Source organism: Styela clava, chromosome 11 (genome assembly GCF_964204865.1).
Source record: "Styela clava chromosome 11, kaStyClav1.hap1.2, whole genome shotgun sequence".
Taxonomy (NCBI): domain Eukaryota; kingdom Metazoa; phylum Chordata; class Ascidiacea; order Stolidobranchia; family Styelidae; genus Styela; species Styela clava.
In genome coordinates, this window is record NC_135260.1 from 6440249 (window position 1) to 6463338 (window position 23090).

A 23090-nucleotide genomic window follows, 5' to 3' on the forward strand; every position below is an offset into this window, starting at 1 on the left:
CTTGACAGTAAAATGCAATGGGATCAGTGTTAACTCTAAGGAAATTATGAGTGCGAAAGTGCTTCGCAGTCGAAAAAAAAAGTGCGAAAGTGCCTTTTTTTCGATTTTAACAACAAAGTGCTTTTTTCGATTTTAACAAGTTAGGTGCCCTAGCTTTTGTTATAACTCATTTCAGACATAAATACTGGAAACAGTGCTCATTCTGTGAATTTCACGAATTAAAAAGAGTCTCTCTGTTCCTTTAAATCTTGATTAAAACGAGAGAATTTATCGGCAAGGAAAGACACCTGCTGAGCACACCTGTCGCGATTTGAAGCAAATTCATCACTAACGAAAGGACACCTGCTTGGCACACCTGTCGTGAACGAAACTTTCCTGCAATCAACCACCGGAGTCAATTGCTCGAATGACCTGCAAATCCTTGCACATTCGTGTTACTGCCGGCCATAGATCGATACCAAACTTCGCCTTAGGATTACATTAATGTTTCGTCGTTTCAGATAACTGTTACATGGTGTTTCCACATGAGGTCTGTGCATAAAAGGATTTGCAGGCGGAGCCAGAACCAACCGGATAATTATCAATTTGTTAAGACGGTATTTTTCTCAAATCATAACATACATTTTGCATGAGTGGCCCACCAAATATCCCGGGGGTCAACCCTTGTTTTCAACGAGAGAAAGTTACAAGGCTTCGATATCAAGTAACAAAATTGCACAGTTCACACATTTGTTTTATTCACAAATAAAAATACAAAAGCGAACGAATAAAAATGGATGGCGTGGCTTCTGCAGCCCGTTCGTGGCGACGTAGCTTGGAATCTTTCCAATGTTGCAAGACATCCATGAAGAATGATTCCGCTTTGTCTGCTTTTATGGATGTCTCCCCGCCACATCTCAGAAGCATTGTTAGGTGTCTGCTGCTAAGCCTATTCCTACAAAAGTGGTATTCATCAATATCAAATATAGTCCTATTTTCTAAATAAATAAGTAAGAAGTTTTCTCAAATTCTCATACTTTCAAAATTATAATAATTTTTACCTGTGTTTCGTCTTAATTATGTTTATTGAAGAAAACCCTCGTTCGGCCCCCGAGGTACCGGCTGCGAAAACTTGTAGGACTTTGCCCAGCACTTGAAAGCATGGGTACCGGTACTCGGGCGCTGCCGCTAAGTACTTGCATACCTGTAATTTATTTGCATATATTAAATTAGGTTTCATATGCTTCGAAGCTAAGTGCGTGTGTGTTGGATGAGAGATCAGAAGCATACGACAAATAAATACAAATGGTAGCTACCGATTAGAACTTACGTTCTCCATAGCCGGTATTTGGAGAATATGCAGATCATGACGAAGATTCTGCCATTCCATCACTACTGCCTCTTTGTTTGTGAATTCTTCGATCAAAGGTCCACATTGTCTAATTTTCTTATAATGAACTCAGAAATGTAAGTAACATACGTGCAGATTGCGGTTCCTGTTTTCTTATCGTGTATAATATATGGAAACTCTCTTTTCCATTTCTCCGGCCAAGCGTCAAGCTCTAAAATATCATGTCGTTGTTTCTTTTTCTCTGCCATGCCTACTAAAATAATTTCTAAGAAAGTAAAGTGGTAAATGCCTCGTTCATAATTACGGGTAAAATTGGCTTAACGTAATATTAGGAAGTGGAATTGTAATTAATCTACCACAAATTGATTGCACACTAACACGCCATGCGATGATTCATATTCTAAGCTAAGCCTATTTTATCATAATAAATCTATGACAAACTTTTTCCATCCTCGTAGGTAGGTCAAATCTGGGCGTTATCGCTTTAGTATACCACGCTTGCTCGTTCGATAGAATATGCTTGAAAGTAGTCGCTCCTCTTCCAGTTTTATAAGATTGTTTGTCGTCATGTTTCTCCGGCTCCCTTTTTCATTCTTTATCGATTGTTGTGTTGTTGAAAAAAAAAGGGCTAACCTACTTTCTCTTCAAACCTTTTTCTCCAAAATATTGCACAATATTACTTTGAAAGTCATCTCCCGCTTTACGAGATAGGTTGACCTACTTTCACTCCGAAGATTTTGTTCTCCGCTATTTAAGCAATATCACTTTGATAGAGGCCACCCGCTGTTTCAAGCAAGCGATAAGTTAACCTACTTTCCCTTCAAACCTTTTTCTCCAAAATATTGCACATTTGCTCAATATTACTTTGAAAGTCATCTCCCGCTTTACGAGATAGGGTAACCTACTTTCACTCCGAAGATTCTTTTCTCCGATATATTAAGCAATATCATTTTGATAGACACCACCCGCTGTTTTATGAGATAAGTTAACCTACTTTCCCTTCCAACTTTTTCTCCTAAATATTACACAAGATCACTTCTAAAATCTTTCCCCGTTTCGTGATCCTAAACTAGCTTTTAGCCTAATTTATCGTTTACATTAATGTTATACTATTTCAGAGCTTACGCAAAGACAAGCAATTTTTTAAAATGTCGGCATGCCTTGATTTGCGTGCGAGTTAGTTAAAATCGGGTAGAAAACATCATATATAGGCAGAATTTGCGAAGTAACACAAAATACAACGAGGATGATTCTCGAAAATTGAAATTAAAGCATTGCACCAAAAGTGTGTTTCACGACGACATAATGCGTTTAATAATTTAAAAGGTATGGTCGTTCACAGCGAAATTCCAGTTACATATAGCACACCTTTCTTTGCCTGTCGGTGTTGGTGAATATTTTGCAAGTCCTATTTTAAACATCGACCATTTATCCGTAGTCAGCGGGTATCCGCATTCAGAAATAAAACACTAAAAATCGCGAAAATTAATTTTAGAGAGAACTATAACATGCAGATATCAGTAGCCTCATAATGGTTTGTATGTACAAAAACGCGCTCGCTTGTAGCGCCGAACAAATGCATGAAATGTGGAACTATTACTTGGAATTTATTGTTATTGAAGTTGATTTTTTATTGCCATTTAATGACTATTTACATGCGCGGTGTGATTAGTGGCGAGCAAAATATATTATATTTCGGACAGAATTGTGGGTTCACATCGGCGAAGATGTTAAAGACCACTATTACGGAGTGCATTCACAACACAATTTAATTTTATCCTGATTTTTATCTTCTGTGTAGGATTTGTATCACAGTTTGTAAATTAGGGTCGCAATTTTTTTAGGCGAACAATATTACCATTACTGACCCCGGGATGCGATATTTGTGAGGCGGATAGTTGGTATTTCCATGCTTTTGATTTTAGATCGTGTCGGTGTAACTTTCGTAATAAATAATATTTTAAAACTCCGCATATTGGTAATCTCTTGAATACTCAGTGTCGAGTATTCACGTAACTCAGATTTGAGTTAAAACACTGATACTAAACTCGTGAATGAATCGGCAATAATGGCATTTCTACATGGTTAAAATAAAAATATGTTTTCCCGATATCTTGAGAAATTTCCATAAATACATTATTTGCATGGTCGACGTTTCTAAGTTTACAAAAACGGTGCTGACACGCTCTGTGCAAAATTAGGAATTGAATTTCTTTTCTTACATTTATCGTTTCTACCTGTTAGCGATAGCCCTAGGTTAGCTCTTACCCGTAAATCGTTGTAAATTAATGTTATTAAATTCTATTTGGCTTTTCAATGCGCTGTGATTCGTATTCATAAAAGTGATTGAGTAGGGAAAACTACGTCCTTAAATTAACTTATAACCCTCCTCTCCTTTTATGCACCCACGACCGCGGTAAAATTCGTTTCATGTCTGTTTCATGGAGAGAAAGGAAAATACACCTCCGGAATTGCAATCAACAATTACAATTACACATTCTTATTTATCATTATCAGCGCTAAATAATAAAGATAAGATATGGTAATGACAACAGTATGTCGGTTTTAATTGTGTTACGGTCACAAATATTCTGGACATTAATATCATAACCTCGCATATCAATGAGAAATGGATGCAATGTCGCAAAATTCCGAAAAATGCCACGTGCTTTTAACATTCCTGGTTACAATGCAATGGCTGTTACTAAGGCATATGATATGATATGTGTTTTGTGAATTTGATGATTTTGCAAAGTTTCTTCTAATTCAAAAAAAAATGCATAAGCGTACATTATATTACTAAATAATGTCGTGTCGGGTTTCAGAACTTTCTAAATCCAGTAAAATCTCTTAAGAAGGAAACAAAGGCCCGTCAAACTTGCACCAGAAAATCGTTTCATTTTGTGGCAATTCGTTGATGTCACATGACCACACTCTCCTTCAAAGAAACTCACCGCGATTACGCCGTTGGAGCGTTTTGCGGGAGAAGCATACGCGTGCTTGTATAATAATCATATTATTAACAAGAATTTTGCGGTTAATGCAAAAGCTTTATCTTCTATGTCTGCATCTCATAGGTTAGAATTCCGGTAAATATCGTTATGATATGCAGAAGTGAGTTACAAAAGTACTGGTATGTTACTTATTTGACAACTTAAGACTCACATAAACATATTTTTCAATTTTGAATTTTTTTCCTTTCAAAATCAGAAAAAAGTGCTATTTCTTTTCAAAATCGGAAAAAAGTGCTATTTCGCAGTCCCTAAAAAAAGTTGCGAAAGTGCTTCGCACTTTTCGCAAAAAAGTGCGCTAATAGTGAACACTGAATGGGATATTCAAATATCCAACATTGTTGTTAAATTATCCAAGTCTATAGGGATGCTTTATAGACTTAGACGGTATGCTTCAATGTCAACATTACGCTTAGTTTATTACGCCTTGTGTCAGTCCCATATTCAATATGGCATCGTAGCTTGGGGATCAGCTAACAAAACTTCATTACATCGCATTGAAATAATGCAAAACAGGGCAATTCGTGCACTTACTAATGCCGGACCTCGATCAAAATTAGACTCCCATTATCATAAAATGCAAATAATTAAAATGGCAGATATCTATAAAATTGAAGTACTAAAATTTATGCATCAGCATCAGAATAATGAACTGCCTATTGCATTCACTAATTATTTTTTTAAACAAAGTGCTATACATTCATATGCAACTCGATCCGCTACCAACAGCTCTTATTATGTAACCCGTTATTCTTCTAAGCTTACACAAAACACTATAAAATTTGTGGGTGTGAAACTATGGAATACGCTTCCTGATTCTATTCGTTCTAAAAATTATTATCCATTTAAAAAAGCATTAAAAAATCTTTACCTTGATGCTTATATCTCTCAGTAATTTGGCCTTTGTTTGGACTATCTGCTTCAGATTTGTGAAAAGATGAATACTGCAAAACACCTATATTGTCTTCATTTGTTTCTTTTTGCACTGTCTCCAAAATATAAAAACAATGCTGCAATGCGAACGGCATTGTCAATATCACTATTCGTTGATGTATAATTTTGAATATCCTGAGCATTCGGTTATTTCTTTCCCCTTGGCAGTTGTTGGGAATTCCCCTTCTGTTTTCTGAAATTTGCAGCGTCATGTTGTTTTCTCTGCGCTCATCTGAGCATTACGTTAATAAGCTAAACTGACTTTAACTATATAATCAGTAATTACTACAGTTAGTTACTATAATCAGTAATCTCTCGACTCTCTCGATTTTATTTTGCCAAATTGTATTCCCATTTTTGTTAGAGAATAATTAGTTGATTTTATTTGACGTCATCTGCTGTTGAACTCAGCAAACACGGTGTCGCTGACACGATGACTCTGGTAGTCTTTCGCGGCCCCGCGTCAATTGCGGAAATATTGTGTGCCTTTCTATTTCAATTGATCTTTTTGTTAGCATTTTTTTTTTCTTATTACTTGTGTCGCTACAATATTTCATGCACGACGGAAATAAAATATCTGAATCTGATTGATCAAAAAAAAAAATCATTCCACCAATGAATGTGAAAGATCGATGTAAATATACGGTATATTCCAATATTATCGTAATTGAAATATTGTTATAATAATAACGGTTGTATTAAATGTTTACTTTTTTACTGTTGAGTCAAAAATCAGGCCTCTCCATATTAAAAACAAAAATATCGGCTTGAAAAATGTTTTATATGGATCAGTTTAAAGACTTTCGAATTTCAGTGTTTTTGCAATGCGTCTGTTGATTACATCAATTACCTATTTTTTAAATATAATTATTCATACGTATTCTGATAGCAATTGAATACCGCGTTTATCAAGTTGTTTGTTAGGCTATTGTCGGTATTTCTTTGACGAGATACATTATTTGGGCTAGGTTGCTGGAGGATTTTCGGTATTTAAATGTAATTTTCACATAATTGACACTATCAAAAAAAAAATAGAATTGAATCCGGTAGTTCAAGTCCCAGCACGAAAGCTTGTTCACAAAGAAACCATCTATATTTCTCTGGACGGTACTAGTCACGAGCTCGTCTTGGCATATTTTAGTATTGCCTAGGGTTACCATATCTTTGTGGGCGTGACGCCTCCAAACACCATAGCAGTGACTTTTGCACCTTTAAATTTTACATTGGGGGCCTACATTTAAAAAATCCCGACCGTCTTCATTGACCATATTGTAATCGGAAGTTCATGCGCTGTCTGTCTAAATATCGGTTCCAGTTCAAAAAATGTAATTAAATTTACGTTAGCCACCCTTTTGGCGCACGAGCTAGGCTTACACGTAAGAAAATGTAGCAATTATCCGCTAACAAAATAACGAAACAAACAAAACTACGCACGCACTTTCAGTAAGAAGGTGCAGCGTACCGGCAGTCTATGAAATAATTATCCAAGTTCAGAATATCTTCCAATATGGTCTGACGCCAAAGTTCTTCTCAATATTCACTTCAAGTTATGCAATTTTATTCTATTTATTAATTATCAATCTTAATACAACGAAATACTCCAAACACTCCAAAACAACGGAAAGCATACAACAAAAACAACAGACACCAGACAGCAAAATACAAGAAAGCAACATACACCACAAAAACACCGACGCACCCGAAATCGAAGACACCCTCAACAGAAGCCACAAACAATTTCACATGCGCACAACATCCGAACAGCACCGATGATAGCCAACTCCATGACAACAACCAAAAACACAACGCTAAACAAACTGCTACGGCACCGCACCCACACAACAACATCGGCCCACTGTCCAGCACAAAAAGATTCAACCAACCCCAACAGTCACAAACAAACATCCCCGACCACCCACCGGAAACAAGAGGCACCCCCTCAGACACCCAAAACCAAACATCCAACCGAAAAACAACCTCACTCAGACAACTGCACCCCGCCAACCCACAGCACCCGCCAACAGGCCACACCCCCAAAAAAACGACCGACAGCGCCCAAAACACCAAACATGGAAACAACATTATATTACATCACCCAACAGATAAAACAAGGGTAGACACAAAGGCTAACGGTACGGTACATAGCAGCAACAGTATCAAGAGCATTCTAATTGGTTCGTGTATTATGCTGACTGATTAAACGCCAAAGCGGGACATTTGGCTGACCTGCCGGGACAAGACGTTGAAAAGCGGGACTGTCCCGCCTACAGCGGGACGTATGGTAAGCCTAGTATTGCCTCATGTCTAACTCTGTTTTATCAGTTCTACGTTAGTACGTGAGAACAATCTTCAAGTATCCAAACAGTTACTTTTCTGCAATTCGAAGATGACATAAATTAAAAGCCTCAAATTGCTGTGTTCAGTCGTAATGAATCAGACCACTTTGACAAAAGTCGATAAGTTAAATCCTTTCTTTCCCATAGTACAGTGGTTCTCGAACTTTTTGAAAAATTATGCCTTGTCCCCTTTCAATTTTTATGATGACTCGCGGTTCACTAAATAAATGAGAGCAAAGGGCAACGCGGTATATCAAGCATTCATCTATTATTCATGACATTAAAATAGTTCAATGAGATGGGTGCGCCTCACGTCCATTCTGTTTCAATAGCGAGTAACGTAGGAAAAGCTGCCTCACATTCGTAAATAGTTGCAAATGGGATGAGCATTTTTAGTGCCATCTTAGCGACATCGGGATAGGGCGGTGCCACTGTGATTTTCTTTTCCTTCAGAACTATTACAGCGAAACCAAATCTTACATATGAATCGTTATATCTAAATTTATTATTTATGGCAGGAGGACATTTTAAGTAACCCCGAGAAAATTCATAATCAGATGCACACTAGGGCTGGGAATGGTTAACCGGTCAACCGAGTTTAAATGGTTAACAGACACAAGAAAAACCTAAAACACTAAAAATCCAACTAAAACAACCACAACTGCACTGCTGCAAACCGCAGCATAGGCTAACAGGATACCAAAAGACAGATCGACAGTGTCACAGCGCCCTCAGGTCTTCAGTGTTAAAAATACAAAATATAGCAATATTATCACATGACATCATTTAAAAGATAAAACAAGGGTCGTCACATTAGCCCCCTCTTCTAGATGGAACATTATGAAAGAATGTTTTCATCTTCATTAGAAAAATTAAACAACGAAAGAAGCAGTAGTCAACACAAAATATTTACACAAATTCTTTAAAATATGCAGGTTGTCTACGCTCACGCTTAGACATCCGTAAAGTTTGTCCTTCTGGATTGGGCAACTCGTACCAAGGTATTATTTCCTCACAAGGCTGAAGATCCGCCTCTCCTGGTGTGTGTTCCGCCGAATCCGGCTCTACTGGTGTGTGTCTTACCCCGAATCCGCCGGTCTATCATCTAGGGAAGCACTTGGTTCCTGGGTCTCTTCATGAATAAAAGGTCGCAAATTATCCACATGAACCACACGCATCTTGTCGCCCGGATTTCGTTGTATCTTATAAGTGTGATTTGAGTGATTTATACCATTCCACATATTCGGTATAACAAGGATGTAGAGGAGTTTGAGTCGGGCGCCCATACATGACATCGATATGGAGGTCAATCTCTCGGCCAAGCATAAGACGATTGGGTGTAAACTGCGTACTTTCATGCACTGTAGCTCTGTAAGCCATGCACAGATAGGGAACATGGTCATCCCAATCGTCTCGATGATCGTTCACATAAGGCTTGAGCATTTGCTGAATCGTTCGATTAAACCTCTCCACTTGTCCATCGGATTGAGGGTGATAAGGTGTCGTATGCGTCTTGACTATACCGTACAAGTCGCACATCTCGGTGAACAACCGAGATTCAAAATCTCGACCCTGATCAGTGTGAATAATCCGAGGAACTCCAAATCTTGCGAAGAACTGGGTGACCAGCACATCGGCTGTTACCTCTGCAGTCTGATTGGGAAGTGAATAACACTCCACCCACTTGGTGAAATAATCTGATAGTACCAGAAGAAGTTCATTTCCATTCTTGGTACGTGGTAGTGGTCCCAAGAAATCCATGGCGACCCGTTCCATGGGAGATCCGCAGAGCAGTTGTCGTAGATCCCCCTGTTTGCGCCCGTGAGTCATCTTAGCCGCAGCGCAAGGTTTGCAAAACCGGCATCAGAGCAAAATATCTCTTTTAAAACCAAGCCAGTAAAAATGAGCACGAACACTCTTGAATGTTTTAATAGAGCCTAAATGTCCGGAGGTACGGGCACTGTGTAAATGCTGGAAGATTTCTCAATGCCCCAGGAATGCAAAACTGATAAACGGGAGCACTAGTCAATGTTTCGGGTATCCACTTGCGATACAAAATTTCACCAGTCAAATATAACAAATGCCATTGAGCTAGATAACGCTTGGTCTCTAGAGATTCGTGCATATAATCTTGTGGCTGGGGTTTATGATATGAACGGCGCTTCCAGGCAATAACTGCAGAAAGATGAGGGTCCTCAGCTTGGCAAGTTCGAATCCTTTCCTCCGTGTATGTGTCCATCCAGTTACAGCTTGTTGGTATCCCAGGCAAGTCAGCATTATACAGAGGTGCTACTACACGAACATTGATATCAGGTTCCTGTGAAGTAGACACACAATCTGGGCAGTCCGGGCGCTTACAGCGTCTGGTTTGACGAGATAGACCATCGGCATTACCATGTTTAGTCCCTGCTCGATGGTCAATGGTGAAATCATACGTTAACAGTGTAGAGATCCAGCGAGCCACCTTCCCTTCGGGTTCTCGGAAATTTAAAAGCCACTTCAAGGCACCATGATCAGTGCGAATCAAAAAGTGCCTTCCCCAGAAATAAGGGCGAAAATGTCGTACGGATTGAATCACTGCCAACAACTCCCTTTCAGTGGTACAGTATCGGCGTTCCGTCGTGGATAGAGTTCTGCTGAAATAAGCAATAACATGTTCTTCCCCATCTTGCAATTGTGATAACACAGCACCAGTACCAGAGCCACTTGCGTCGGTGTCCAAAATAAACTTTCCCTGAACCAATGGAAAAGCCAGGATAGGAGCAGATGTCAAAAGACGCTTAATGATTCCAAATACTTCCTGACAGTCACCACTTCATTCAAATTTCACATTCTTTCGAATCAAGCGGACTAAAGGCGACGCTATAGTGGAATAACCTGGTACAAAACGTCGACATTAGTTGGCAGTTCCCAAGAAACTTTTAACATCCGATACCCCCTGAGGTGTTTCCCACTGGACTATAGCTGCTACATTATGAGAATCACAGCGAACCCCTTCAGCAGAAATTTCGTACCCCAGGTAGGTCAATGAATTACGAAACAACTGGCATTTAGTCGGCTTGAGTTTCAAACCAACACCCTGAAGTCGAAGGAAAACCTCCCGCAAACTGCTCAATGAAGTGTCAAAATCGGATCCGTGGGCTAAAACATCATCCAAATAATTAGAACATCCTTTTCCGATAATTCCACCCAACACTCGATCCATCATCCGCTCGAAGGTTGCAGGTGCATTGGATAGACCAAAGAGCATGCATACAAATTGATAGTGTCCTTTTCCCGGAAGACTGAAAGCAGTTTTCGCTCTGTCCGACGGATCAACTTCCACCTGCCAGTAGCCGCTAGCCAAGTCAAGCGTCGAGAACCAACTTGGCCCGCTAAGGGACTCCACGATGTTATCGATATGAGGTAAAGGGTAAGCGTCCTTGTACGTAATTGAATTAAGTAATCTGAAATCGATACAAAAACGAGTAGTGCCGTCTTTTTTGGTATCAGAACAATGGGTGACAAGTATGGACTGTCACTCAGCTCAATAACCACTTGATCCAGCATCTTGTCAACAGCATCCTCTGCTATTTGTCTCCTTGCCCAGCCCAGACGTCGCGGAACCTGCCGAATAGGCTGCGGTGTTGTAGTTACTATGTGATGGCGAGCAACCGATGTACGCCCGAGTTCTTCCTCGGGGCCGACAAATATATCCTTAAACTCTCTTAACAAAGAAGACAATTGTCGGTACTGATCAGCCGAAAGTCCTTCCGTCGATGTAATCAAGTCCTGAAGATGGTCAGGTAATCCATTGAATTCTTCCGCCTTTTCAGAGACTCGCGCCATCATTGTTTCACGGACAAAGTATGGTTGAGCTATGCCAATTAATGATCCTGTGGGTAGGACAGCATCATAGTCCCTCTCATTGTTCATCCAAACGGGTACCTCTTTCTTAGATGGGTCAACCAACGTCAGCGAAGCGACCAAATTGACGTTGCCTATCTCCACTGGCAATGGCTACTATGTTAGGTCTCTAGCCGGGCCACGGCTGCTGTAGCTGAGCGAGTACAACAATTCCAGAGCGGGCCGGTATAACCACATCCTCCTCTACAGTCACACGACAGCAAGGAACCGATGTTTGGTACTGCACAGTAACATCTTGTCCCTTAAGAACAAAGCGACCCGACGAGGGATACAGAACACAGTCCCATTTGCCAAGATAGTCCATACCTAGAATGCCCATTCGTGACCCTAGATCAGCGACAACAACCGTGTGCTCCACAGACCAGCTTTTAATCGTCAGGTTGACATCAAGTGCACCATGATACACTAATGACTCGCCACTGGCAGTACGCAGTGGTACTTGAAAAGAATGCAGTTCTGGAATGTCCGAATTTTCCTGTGACATCGAGTAAACAGCGGTGTCAACGAGCGAGACACCCGCACCGGTATCAATCAAAAACAAAACAGGCATGCTATTGACCAAAGCCTTGACATGCCATCCATTAGTCCATGTAAGAGAAGAAATCATAGTCGAGAGAAGTGGGTCCATATCATCATCTAAAATCATATTAGCAGGGAGTGCGGACCTCATCCCTGCTGTTCCAAGTTTAAAGACTGGTTGGGAGTGGAAGCACTACTTACTGGTCTTTGTTCAGTGGTCTGGGAACAGTTTCAGCTAATATGCCCTGGTTGTCCGCAACGGAAACAAGTCGATCCACCCGTGTTGTTTGGACAATCTCGAGCCCAATGACCCGTTTGCTTACAGCGGGGACATGGTGTGGACTGCGACAATCACTGATCCTATGCCTCACCTGTCGGCATCTGAAACAAGAGGTACGAGAAGTACGCGGGATCTCGACGTTTCCGCAACTAAGGCCTCCAGTTGTGCCAGGCGGTTTAAAATCTCCTGGACTATATCAGCTCCAAATGTCACCTCGGCCTTATCGCTAGAAATCTTTGCAACAGTAGCAGTAGTAGTGGTTTGATCACCTCTTTTGCGGGTTCCCATGACTTCTCATAATATTGATATCTGGTAGCCAACGACATTGCATCATCCAATGTGGCGGGTTGCAAAAGACCAATGTGCAAACGAACTTTGTCGTCTAATCCTCGCAAAAATTGCGATTTTGCCAAGTCATCTCGGTCAGCGGGTCTCAAGTATGGATAAGCTCGCCTAGCGAGCTGTCTCAATGCAACGCCAAATTCATTATAGGTTTCCCTTGCTTTGCAACTTCACGCACTGACTAAAAGCGGCTCGAAGCGCTTCAATACCACCTTCCACTTCAAAATACTTCTCACATACTTCACATTCACGCTCATCCATAGACAATTCCGATAAATGACTCAGGGCATTGCCTACCATGAAAAGGCCCAATTCGCTACCCATCGTGTCCATATCCCAACCATTAGACTTGGCTATAGCTTTAAAATGGTACAGAAATGAGCCCCAAGGCTCCGATCCATCAAACTTCTCCGGCTGTCTCTCTGGCCTGAACATAATCCAACATGCGCTAGTACAACCTTTTGTCATAGGGGAAGAAAAACCAACCGGATACCTGGGCATGATAGGTGGAGACTGCATTTCCGGCATCGGTCTACTCCCGCAGTTGTTGTCAGGTGGTGTAACTTTTGACTCAGTGTGCTCTGCCTTGTCACTCTGGTCCTCCCTCATCACATAACTCTGTGGTGCCATTTCGCCTGCTCCTTCAGCTATTCCTCCGGATTCGTTCAAACCGACTCCGGCACTTTTGCTTTTCATTAATGTCTCAATCACGTTCTCCTGAAAACCATGCAGTGTCACTTGCAGCTCCTCTCGCCAATCTCTCACATCTTGATTAAGTACCATCGCACTGTCATAACACTGTTTTACATCATTCCCAAGTTCATTTACATCTCCCTCGATCCCTTCTACTCGCGCTTCCATTGTTGTCCATTTAGCATCCAGTACCTTCATTCGAGCAACTAAGTCATCCTCTCCCTTCATTTGAGCGTTCTTTCTATTTCTGCGTGACATATTATGTTTAGAAGATATCCTGGCGTGCTCTCGCCAAATTTTGTAGCGTACCGGCAGTCTATGTAATAATTATCCAAGTTCAGAACATCTTCCAATATGATCTGACGTCAAGTTTCCTCCCAATATTCACTTCAATTTATACTATTTTGTTCTATTTATAAATTGCAATCCTAATACAATCAAATTCTCGAATGAAATCAAGAAAACAGAAAGGGTACAACAAAAATACACAACATTTGAACAGCACTGACAAGACAATAACCAAATCCGTAGTACAACCAACGACTAACATACCGGTACAACCTATAGCAAAACAACTGCAATTGCACTACACTCAAACAATAAAATCATTCTATTGAGCAATATTACAACATCCAAACCCGTCATAAACCATAAAATCAAAAATAAACACCCTGGGTACCCTTCTCAAGAACTAACATTAATTTAACAGACACAAGAAAAACCTAAAAAACAACCACAACTGCACTGCTGCAAACCACAGCATAGGCTAACAGGATACCAAAATACAGATCGACAGTGTCACAGAGCCCTCAGGGTCTTCAGTGTTAAAAATACAAAATATAGCAATATTATAACATGACATCATATAAAAGATAAAACAAGGGTCGTCACATAGGTATTGGTCATTATCAACGTAATTATTGAAAGTACAACAGCCCGAAAGTTTAATACTATCGTGTTTTTTGTTTGTCAAGTTTGGCCCAAGTCTCATTCAACTGGGCTTGTGTTTTTGTGTGCGTGCTGGTGGGAAGGCACATGAAATAGGATACTCCTCATGTTTTAAACTTTTTTTATAGGTTTTGCTTGCCCTCCAGAATTCTCCATTTTTAATTTATTTATTTTATGTTTGTTATGGAGTTTTCGAAATAAGCTATCTATCTAACTGTAAGCGTGGATGACTTTTTTTCAAAATAAGTATTAGATAAAATGGTATAACCTACCATTTGTGAGAATATCTATATGTGGATAACGGTAGTAGTATATATTTACAGGATAATAAAGCCTTAAAATCCCGGGATTTTTAGGAAATAATTGAGGGATCGGGATTGAAAAAAAAAACGGTTCAAATCCCAGGATTTCGGGATCGGGGTTTCCCGGGTCCCAACCCTACGTACCTTAGTCTTATTGAGTTGCATTTCAAATTTTCATTCAGAGCTCTGAAGCTCTTATGCCTGCGTCCGCTTGAGAATAAGATCAGTGCAGCAGTGGGTTGGGTTGAGTCAAAGTGACTAGGCTATAAACCACTTTGGGTTGAGTTTAGCAAAAGCTCGATGTGGTTTCAGAATGCGGTAGTCTACGGGACGGTCCTCCTAATAACGGGAACTAGTAAGAAATCGTAGGTACGGTACCGGTACGGTAGGGGTGGGCGGCTCGCGGGCCATATGCGACCGGAAAAGAAAAGTTGTGCAGCTGGTGAAGTGCCAATTTTGAATGGTGTGAGGCCCTCGATACGAATTTTTAATTTACTTTCATCTAATACCGGTACCCGAATACAGTACCGGTAATACTTTACAGTAATATGTGCAAGTAATTCCAATTCTTTTGCGTTGTAAAACCTACCGTACCGTACTTCTGAGCTTGTGCGAAGCGAACAACGCATGTTACAGATAGGTAGATAAGATCAATTTATTTAGACTCCAAAATCAGCATAAGATCAATAACCAAATTTAACCAACTATAGAAAGCCTATGTCAAGTAAAGTTGCGGCCAGCGGTTTCACCCAGTTATTTGTATCTGGCAATATCTTAGGGATACATACTGTTATTTTCTGTCTTGTCTCTCCCTCCTGTTTTCAATGCAAACCGAGCCGTACTTATAATGTTAAATTCAGTCCCCAAATTAGTGTACTATCAAGCACAGCAATAGATCTAATCTTGATTGTCTGATCAAAACAATATGTTTTAACCCTTGGCTATGGCCTGTGATGCAAATGACGCATGACAGCTAAAGAATGTTGTGACCAACTAGTTTCGCTCTAATTTAAAGAATCTTGAGTTGAACCCGATTTACAACAAATTATAATAGTTTTGCTCGAATTATAATTAACTTGCTATGATTGACTTGTTCCTACATTTTAATATTTATTTTTGCATGCTAAGCAGTCTGCCAATTCCAATGATCTGCTGATGCCAGGAGCCCAGGATGTAGGTGATCACTGATCAGCAGCGCAAAGACAATCAGATGATTAAGTTATATTATTTTCTTTTCTTACTTCTTGTGTAAAAGCCAGGAAAACTTGACCTGACAGCCTGACATGTTTTTATCAAACGATACAGATCATTTAAATTAGTTACAATACAGCAATAAAAGAAAGTCTTGCTCAATGCACGTGCATCTCAAATGGATGAATAAAACATTTTTCTTTAATGGACTGGATAGGTCCGTAGAATGGCTTCAACAACAGAAAATCCGAGTGAGGAAAACATCAAATGTGTAGTGGTTGGGGATAATAATGTGGGTAAAACACGACTGGTTTGTGCGAGAGCTCACTCTCAATATGGACCCAACAATAAGTATCGGAGATATGGCGGAACTCATATACCTACTGTATGGGCAATCGATCATTATAGAAATGACAACGATGTTCTAGATAAAGCAAGAGATTGCATTGATGGAGTAAATGTGTCCTTACGATTATGGGATACATTTGGTGATCACAATAAAAATCGAAAATTTTCTTATGGAAGAGCTGACGTTATTATAATTTGTTTCTCTATATGCGACTCTAAATCTCTTCATAGCGTCAAAACGTTTTGGTATCCTGAAGCTCGACGGCATTGCAAAGGAGTCCCAATTATCGTTGTCGGATGTAAAATAGATCTTCGTTTCGCAGATTTGGATGATTTGAACAAGCATAAAAATACTCTTGCCAAGAAAATATCCTCTAATGATATTCTCTATCCCGAAATTTGTCGTCAGACTGCGAGTGAAATTGAATGTCCATATTATGAAACAAGTGTTTTTAGGGGATTTGGAATTAAGGAAGTTTTTGAAAATACTGCTCGTGCTGCACTAATGTACAGGCGCAAGATGTATTTATATCGCAATGTTCATTTACGTCATGTGCAAAAACCATTGCTTCAAAGGCCATTGATTCCACCCAAACCAGAACCGCCGAAAATGCTTCTTCAACTTCCCGAGTGCTCTTTAAATTTTTCTGCTTTGTTCAATAATCCTACTTACTCTGATTTACTTGTTGTTGGAGAAAATTTTAAATTTCATGCTCATAAGGTTATTCTTGCCATTTCTTCGGATAAACTTCATCGCTTATTCACTCTGTGCCCAGCTAATCATAGAACAACTGAATCCGAATCATCTGAGCAATTATTGGAAAAAAAAGTTATGGCAGACAATTCATCAAATGACGTTTTTATTGTGACTATTAATAATGAGTCAAGCCATACAATTGAATGTAAAAATTATGAAGATCAGGTTGTCCCTGATTTACTTGAACCTACTGAAAGTTGCACAACAAACCCAGATATTATTGAGTCAAACTCCACTTCTTTAGGTTCAGAAGATAAACGAAAAAGCACTTTTTCATTTCTTTCAAGCTACAAAACAAAGGGTGATCAAACCGACTGTGATTTGTTACGACTAACGCCAGATGTCTCTCAGTTTGCCTTCATGAATATTTTGTACTACTGTTATTATGGATATTTAAGCCCTGATGTACTCAAACCGAATTGGTTCAAAGATAATATCCAACAATTTACAGACCTTTTTCTGGCAAGTCAGAAATTTGGGTTGTTTCAACTGTCTAATTTACTCACTGTGGTTTTGAATGATGAGTCAGGATCAAAACTATTACTCCAGAAATTTGATCATTTTAGAAAAAATGCAATACATAAACTACTTCTCGGAAAAGAGCTTTTCTCTGATATAACTTTTCAAGCTGATGATGGAAACTTGTCAGCGCATAAAGCTTTTCTCGTTTGTTCGTCTGAATTGATGAGTGCAATGTTTGGAAGTCCTTTCGTCGAAAGTGGAAATAAAATAGTACCCCTTCCTGGTTCCACAATTTCTTGTTTGCAAACTGTATTTGAGTTTCTTTATACGAAAACTGTTTTATTATTTCCATCTGAATATCTTGACGTCATTGCTCTCGCAAACCGACTTTGCTTGCCTGATTTGATTAATATGTTGGAGATCAATATTATCGAGGAATTCAAGAAAAAGTGTGACTTAACGATGACTCGTGATCTTCATGAAAGCATTGTGATGATGTTAGAAATAGCCCAGCTGCATAATGCTCACAATCTTGCAGAGTGGTGCATCCATCACATTACTATTAACTACAATGATGTATGCCGCAAATCAAAAATGATTAAGACCATGTCGCGAGCGAATCAAAGCATTTTGGAACAACTAAGGTGGCCTCCGGTATGGTATATAAAAGATTTTGATAACTACGAAAGGGCTTTAAAAAAGAAGGCTTTGCAAGAGAAAGAGGAACAAAAAGGCAAAGGAAATAAAAAATCTTGACTGATTGTTTTCATACGCTGTTGTTGTTGTTAGCATAGTACATTCCAGTTTTCTTGACTAAAGGATTTACATCACAAATTGAATCATACTTTGGGTTCGGCTGTGATTTCTCAGCCAATAGAGCCGATCTTGCCCTAACCACGGGTATTCATGTTGTCATTCACTGATTTTGCTTTAAATAGAATCATAAACAGTAGAAATACCCATGTATTTAATATATGATAGTTTTGGAAAAAATTGCCTCCTGCATAGATGGTTTCAACCATTATCGGAATGACATATTATTATCCTTCAGTATTTTCTATCATTCATCTTTATTCAGAAATACTCGTCATGTATAAATGACTCTAAAAGACTATTACAGTACTGGATTGATATGTACTGCACTTTTATTTTTTTTATTTTATCTATCATTTATAGTTGGATCTGGTGTAAATTTAGTTTCTTATGTTCCTCTTTTTTTCTTACTATATTTTTTTCCCTTTATGGTCAGTATTACGCAAGCAATCTGTACTTTTGTAATTGTGATATTATTTTATTATCATGCCAAAACACTGACCACAGTAGAGCTGCCTGTTCTCGTTATTATCGAACCATATGTTAATTTCCACATATCATAATTGCACTTAATGAAATTGCAAAATGATGAGTAATTTGGCAGTGCGGTAAATAAAGAATTCTGTAAATCTTTTTATAGAAGAATTTTAGATTTAATCAGTATTTTCAAATCTAAAATGAAAGATTGGTTGACAAATAATTTGAACTTATAATTAAATTATGGAATACCTATTTTCTCTACCCATTATAACTTAGACCATTTATATTTGGTGTGAGACGTTTTATTACGCTATGGTTCCAATGTATTTGTTTTTTCTTATTCTACACAGAATATATTCTATAATAGTAGTGTAACAAAACTTCAATATTTAATTATAATATATTAATTTCTGTTATTATAAATTCTTTCATTTCTTGCCCTCCATATTCACCTTCTGTGTGTTTCGTTTTCTCTTTATAATTAATAGGTTCCGGGTGTTCTGTATATCACTATTCTTGAGTTTTTCTATTCCAAGATTCATTTTATGTATTCAATAGAATTATCAATAGTTGGTGTTGTAATAACATATGTAGTCCATTGATATACTCATACAGTTAGTTTGAAAAAGAAAACTTATTATATTTTACTACTTTCCTGGATATTCAATATCACAAAATGTAGGAGTGATCGAATTGGTTATTATCTGGCCATTAATTTTTATGTTGGGTTTTGTACTGTAATTGGATCAGTAAACTTGGAAAATTGAACTAAAATTCAGTTGCGTTGGACATTAATCGTGATTCAACTCTGAATCTAAAATACCTCTTTAAAATTTTATTTAAACTAGGCCTATGTCAATTTCTCATACTAATTTCTATAGTCAATTTGGATATATCATACATATACTAATATAATTATGGATTTCTGAATTTGATGAATATCTGTATATTATTACATCACACTGCATTTACTTATATTTTTAATTACTTAAATCGGCCTGATATTAGAATGCTGGTGTTTCCAATCATTCTTTATTTGCTTAGAATTCGAAAAATTAAAAATACCACGATTTGTTTAATCATCTGTGGAGTGGATTTATCATTTACAACCATGTTGATAATTAAATGATGTCTACCAGAATTGTATTCTAAAACCTTATATGTGTCGCTGCTCAAAACCTTTTTAAATCATTCTCATTTTTTGTGTGCACATTGACATTGTATTTGTTACTTGTTACGTACTGGTAAGTTCCCAGAGCTTCCATATCCCTCTATTTTTTTTATTAATGGAAGTCCCACATTGATGTATGTGATTGTAAATATCACAGTCACAGCTCAACAAAATTAATTTGTCCAATTTCAACGTCTCTGATTTTCAAAATGGAAAGAAATATTCTACTTTCTGGTAATAATGATAGATAGCGCTGGTCGCTTCTTTATGTTTCATAATCTGATTGTAATATATTTACTTATATTTAAAAGGTCTTCGATTGTAATAGTACCAAGTGTGATTTTCACAGCCTATTAAGAGTAGGCTATTAACTTGGTCATGATTGGGTATATTTATGCCATAACTGTATTACATTTGATTCCAACTCAAATGTTACAAATGCTGCCTGAAATACAGATGTTGACCATGGTACAAATTACAGAGTTTTGGTATTTGCTTCCTTTTTCCTTCTGATACAAGAATTTTGAGTCTTATCTATGAGAATCTAGCTGGACTCCAAAGTTTATATCAGGGATAGCCAAAACAGAATATTTCAATATCACAAATACTTTCTGAAAAAATATTCTTGAATATGGTATTTTGAATACTTTCTCAATTGGTGGCAACTTCATGTGGAAAATTAAATAAATCACTATATCTTCATGTTGATCACACCTGAAACAACACGAACATAAAGGTTTTCTTTGTGTTTTTTGTTACCAGTTAAATATTGTATGTTTTAATCTGCTTGTCTGATGGCTTAAAATTCCTAATTTCTAGATAAAAATATTGAATATAATGAATTTTTAATGTATTCGATTCGTTTTGGACAATCCTGGTTTAGATTCTTTATTTCTCTTTGACTGACTGCTTTGTTTCATACATTTGACGAGCTTGGTATCGGTGTGCTTCATTTAAATTTATTCGTTATCTGACTTAATAATCTACTCAGATTAGTAGATTATACTTTACAGTTTGTTCAAAAATAAAACAGTACAGCAAATATAGTGCAAAATTTTATAGCTGTCTTGGTATACTTCTGAAATATACGGTAATAGAAATATTTGACAATGTGATTAATGTGTTTTGGTAAAATATATTAATAATACAATTTCACATTCATTTGTATAGCTTTGTGCTTGCACAAATACTATTTTCTTTGTGCCTTATTTGTTTTTCTTTTGCTGCCTATTTATGTCATTTGTTTCAATTTCTAAAATTAAATTTCATTTCAAGTAGGCCTATTCTGTATTTTCTGATATGTCTGTTATCATGTTTAAGGTAGTGCTTTGATAGCATTTGCATTAGAATTAGTTAGGAATGTCATATTCATAATTGATGGACGGTTTTGTGGAGCTCTGATGGATATTTCCCCTTTCTTCAGAAAATTTACTCTGTTACAAGTCTCCCCAAACAAGATTCTGTACATGTATCCACTGCCTTTCATATACAATGGGTTTAAAATGACTGTTATTGGGGGGTTTGACCTGATTTTACTCAATTTATTATGAATTTAGTAAGATTATGAACAAAAGTTGAACTAGGAATGAAATTCAATATTTTAACCAAACCAGCTTTGCTGATGTTGAAGCTTTATAGTTATCACCACACCACGAATGTCATTTACTTTTATTATTGGAGTCATAAGAGAACTCCTATATATTCACAGATGCTTGGTGGACCTATTCGATAATTTCATGTAATTGTTTCTCATGTTCATTTTCCATTGAGAATGTTACATCATAATGTTAAAATTGCATTTGCTATTTCTTTATTTGACTGATAGCTCAAATTGTGATGTTGAGGAAAGTGGGCTTCTGACTTCTTGTTAACAAAGTATCTTTCTTTACTGTTTATTAAATATATATATATATTGTTGTTTCAATATTTAGGCATAAAAATGTTATATCTAGTAGGATTGGGACTGGGAGATGCAAAAGACATTACAGTCAAAGGTTTAGAAATCGTCAAATCTGCGAGTAGAGTTTATCTTGAAGCTTACACATCTATTTTGACTGTTGGAAAGGATGCTCTTGTGAGTAGCAATTTTGTTGTTTTCTTTTGTCAAGACTATTCAGTCTTCATCTAATCCAATTTTTTACTAGTTGAATTAGAATTGAGATTTCATTCGTTTGGTGCAATTCCCTCTTACCAAGAAATTCACATTAGCTGACTTTATGGAGTTTGCTTTTTTAGTTATATGTAGTCTTAATCAAGTTTATTTTTGCCAACCAATTAAAGTTTCCATTCAAAATTGTGAGACAAAGTTGAACACAATTTTACTGGGGAAGGGAAGCCACTGGTATCTATGAAACTATGGACTTTAACTACATGCATTCTAAGTGATTTCTTATGGATAGGACTGTGTCGTTGAAAAATTTACTCCCAAACTCCGAGGCAGTTTAAAATGACTTCTGGTTGAGATTTCGACTTCATCCCAGACTTGAGCAAATCCCAATTGACACTTCAAATTTCAAATCTGATAAAACCAAGTTCAGAGCACAAATAGCCTACTTGTGATGCAAGCATTATGTTATGTATGCAAGTGTTTTTTAATTATCTCTTGAGATTGCTTATTTATTAGCTTCTGTTGAAAGTTTTGACTTTAATTTAAAACTGTTGAAACTCTGACTCGCAAAAATCCAAAATTTTCATTTGACCCTTGACTTCAGGGAGTTTGAAAATACGACTTTCGTTTCGACTCTAATAGTACCGGTAATTTAAACATGCCGAGCTCCGACTCTCCTTTATTTGTGCTGATTAGATGCTTTTGATCTTTGTTTTGATTGAACCCACCGTGTTTCCTATTCCCATACACAACCTGGATTGAGAGGAAGTGGTTTAATGTATTCTTTTCCCTTTCCCTAGAATTATATCCTTACCTTATGTTGCCATGTCCCTAAATAAAAAACTGAAATCTGATCAGATTTTTCCACCGCGTTCAGTAATTAGAAAATTCTATAGTCTGAAACACGATCACCCAAACTTAACGATCATGACAGATTTATATTTTGTAATACAAATTTGACATTAATATGAATTACAACAAGGAAAAGTTGTATTTTATATGCACATGTAGTCATCCCAGTAGGCTTGTGTTTGTATACATAACTATCGTAATGTGAAGTGAAAGGCGTTAATCACAACCTATTAGATCAGGGATGGATGTGCAACCTTCAATATAGGAGGACCAAATACAAATATCTGTATGTATAACTGCGGGCCACAC

The 23090-nt window shown here is 37.7% G+C and overlaps 3 protein-coding genes across 3 annotated transcripts in view; 2 read left to right on the forward strand and 1 right to left on the reverse strand.

Annotated features, from left to right (window-relative positions):
• Positions 1-712: 712 nt before the first annotated feature.
• On the reverse strand, positions 713-4233 carry LOC144429941 (uncharacterized). The gene is made up of 3 exons (XM_078118188.1): positions 1310-4233; positions 1041-1183; positions 713-934 (listed from the first exon to the last, which is right to left on the reverse strand). The coding sequence occupies exons 1-3, from the start codon at positions 1367-1369 to the stop codon at positions 739-741; spliced, it is 399 nt and encodes a 132-aa protein (XP_077974314.1). The 5' UTR covers positions 1370-4233; the 3' UTR covers positions 713-738.
• A 1732-nt stretch (positions 4234-5965) lies between these two features.
• The window catches only part of LOC120348207 (diphthine methyl ester synthase-like), a 29999-nt gene continuing 12874 nt past the window's right edge, over positions 5966-23090 (forward strand). Inside the window, exons 1-2 of the mRNA XM_039418337.2 lie at positions 5966-5975; positions 21752-21896. Of these exons, the coding sequence (XP_039274271.2) occupies positions 21762-21896 (135 nt within the window). The 5' untranslated portion in view covers positions 5966-5975; positions 21752-21761. The remainder of the gene's footprint in view (positions 5976-21751; positions 21897-23090) is intronic.
• LOC120348205 (rho-related BTB domain-containing protein 1-like) lies at positions 15843-21753 on the forward strand. Its single transcript, XM_039418335.2, has one exon. The coding sequence runs from the start codon at positions 16018-16020 to the stop codon at positions 18112-18114; it is 2097 nt and encodes a 698-aa protein (XP_039274269.2). The 5' UTR covers positions 15843-16017; the 3' UTR covers positions 18115-21753.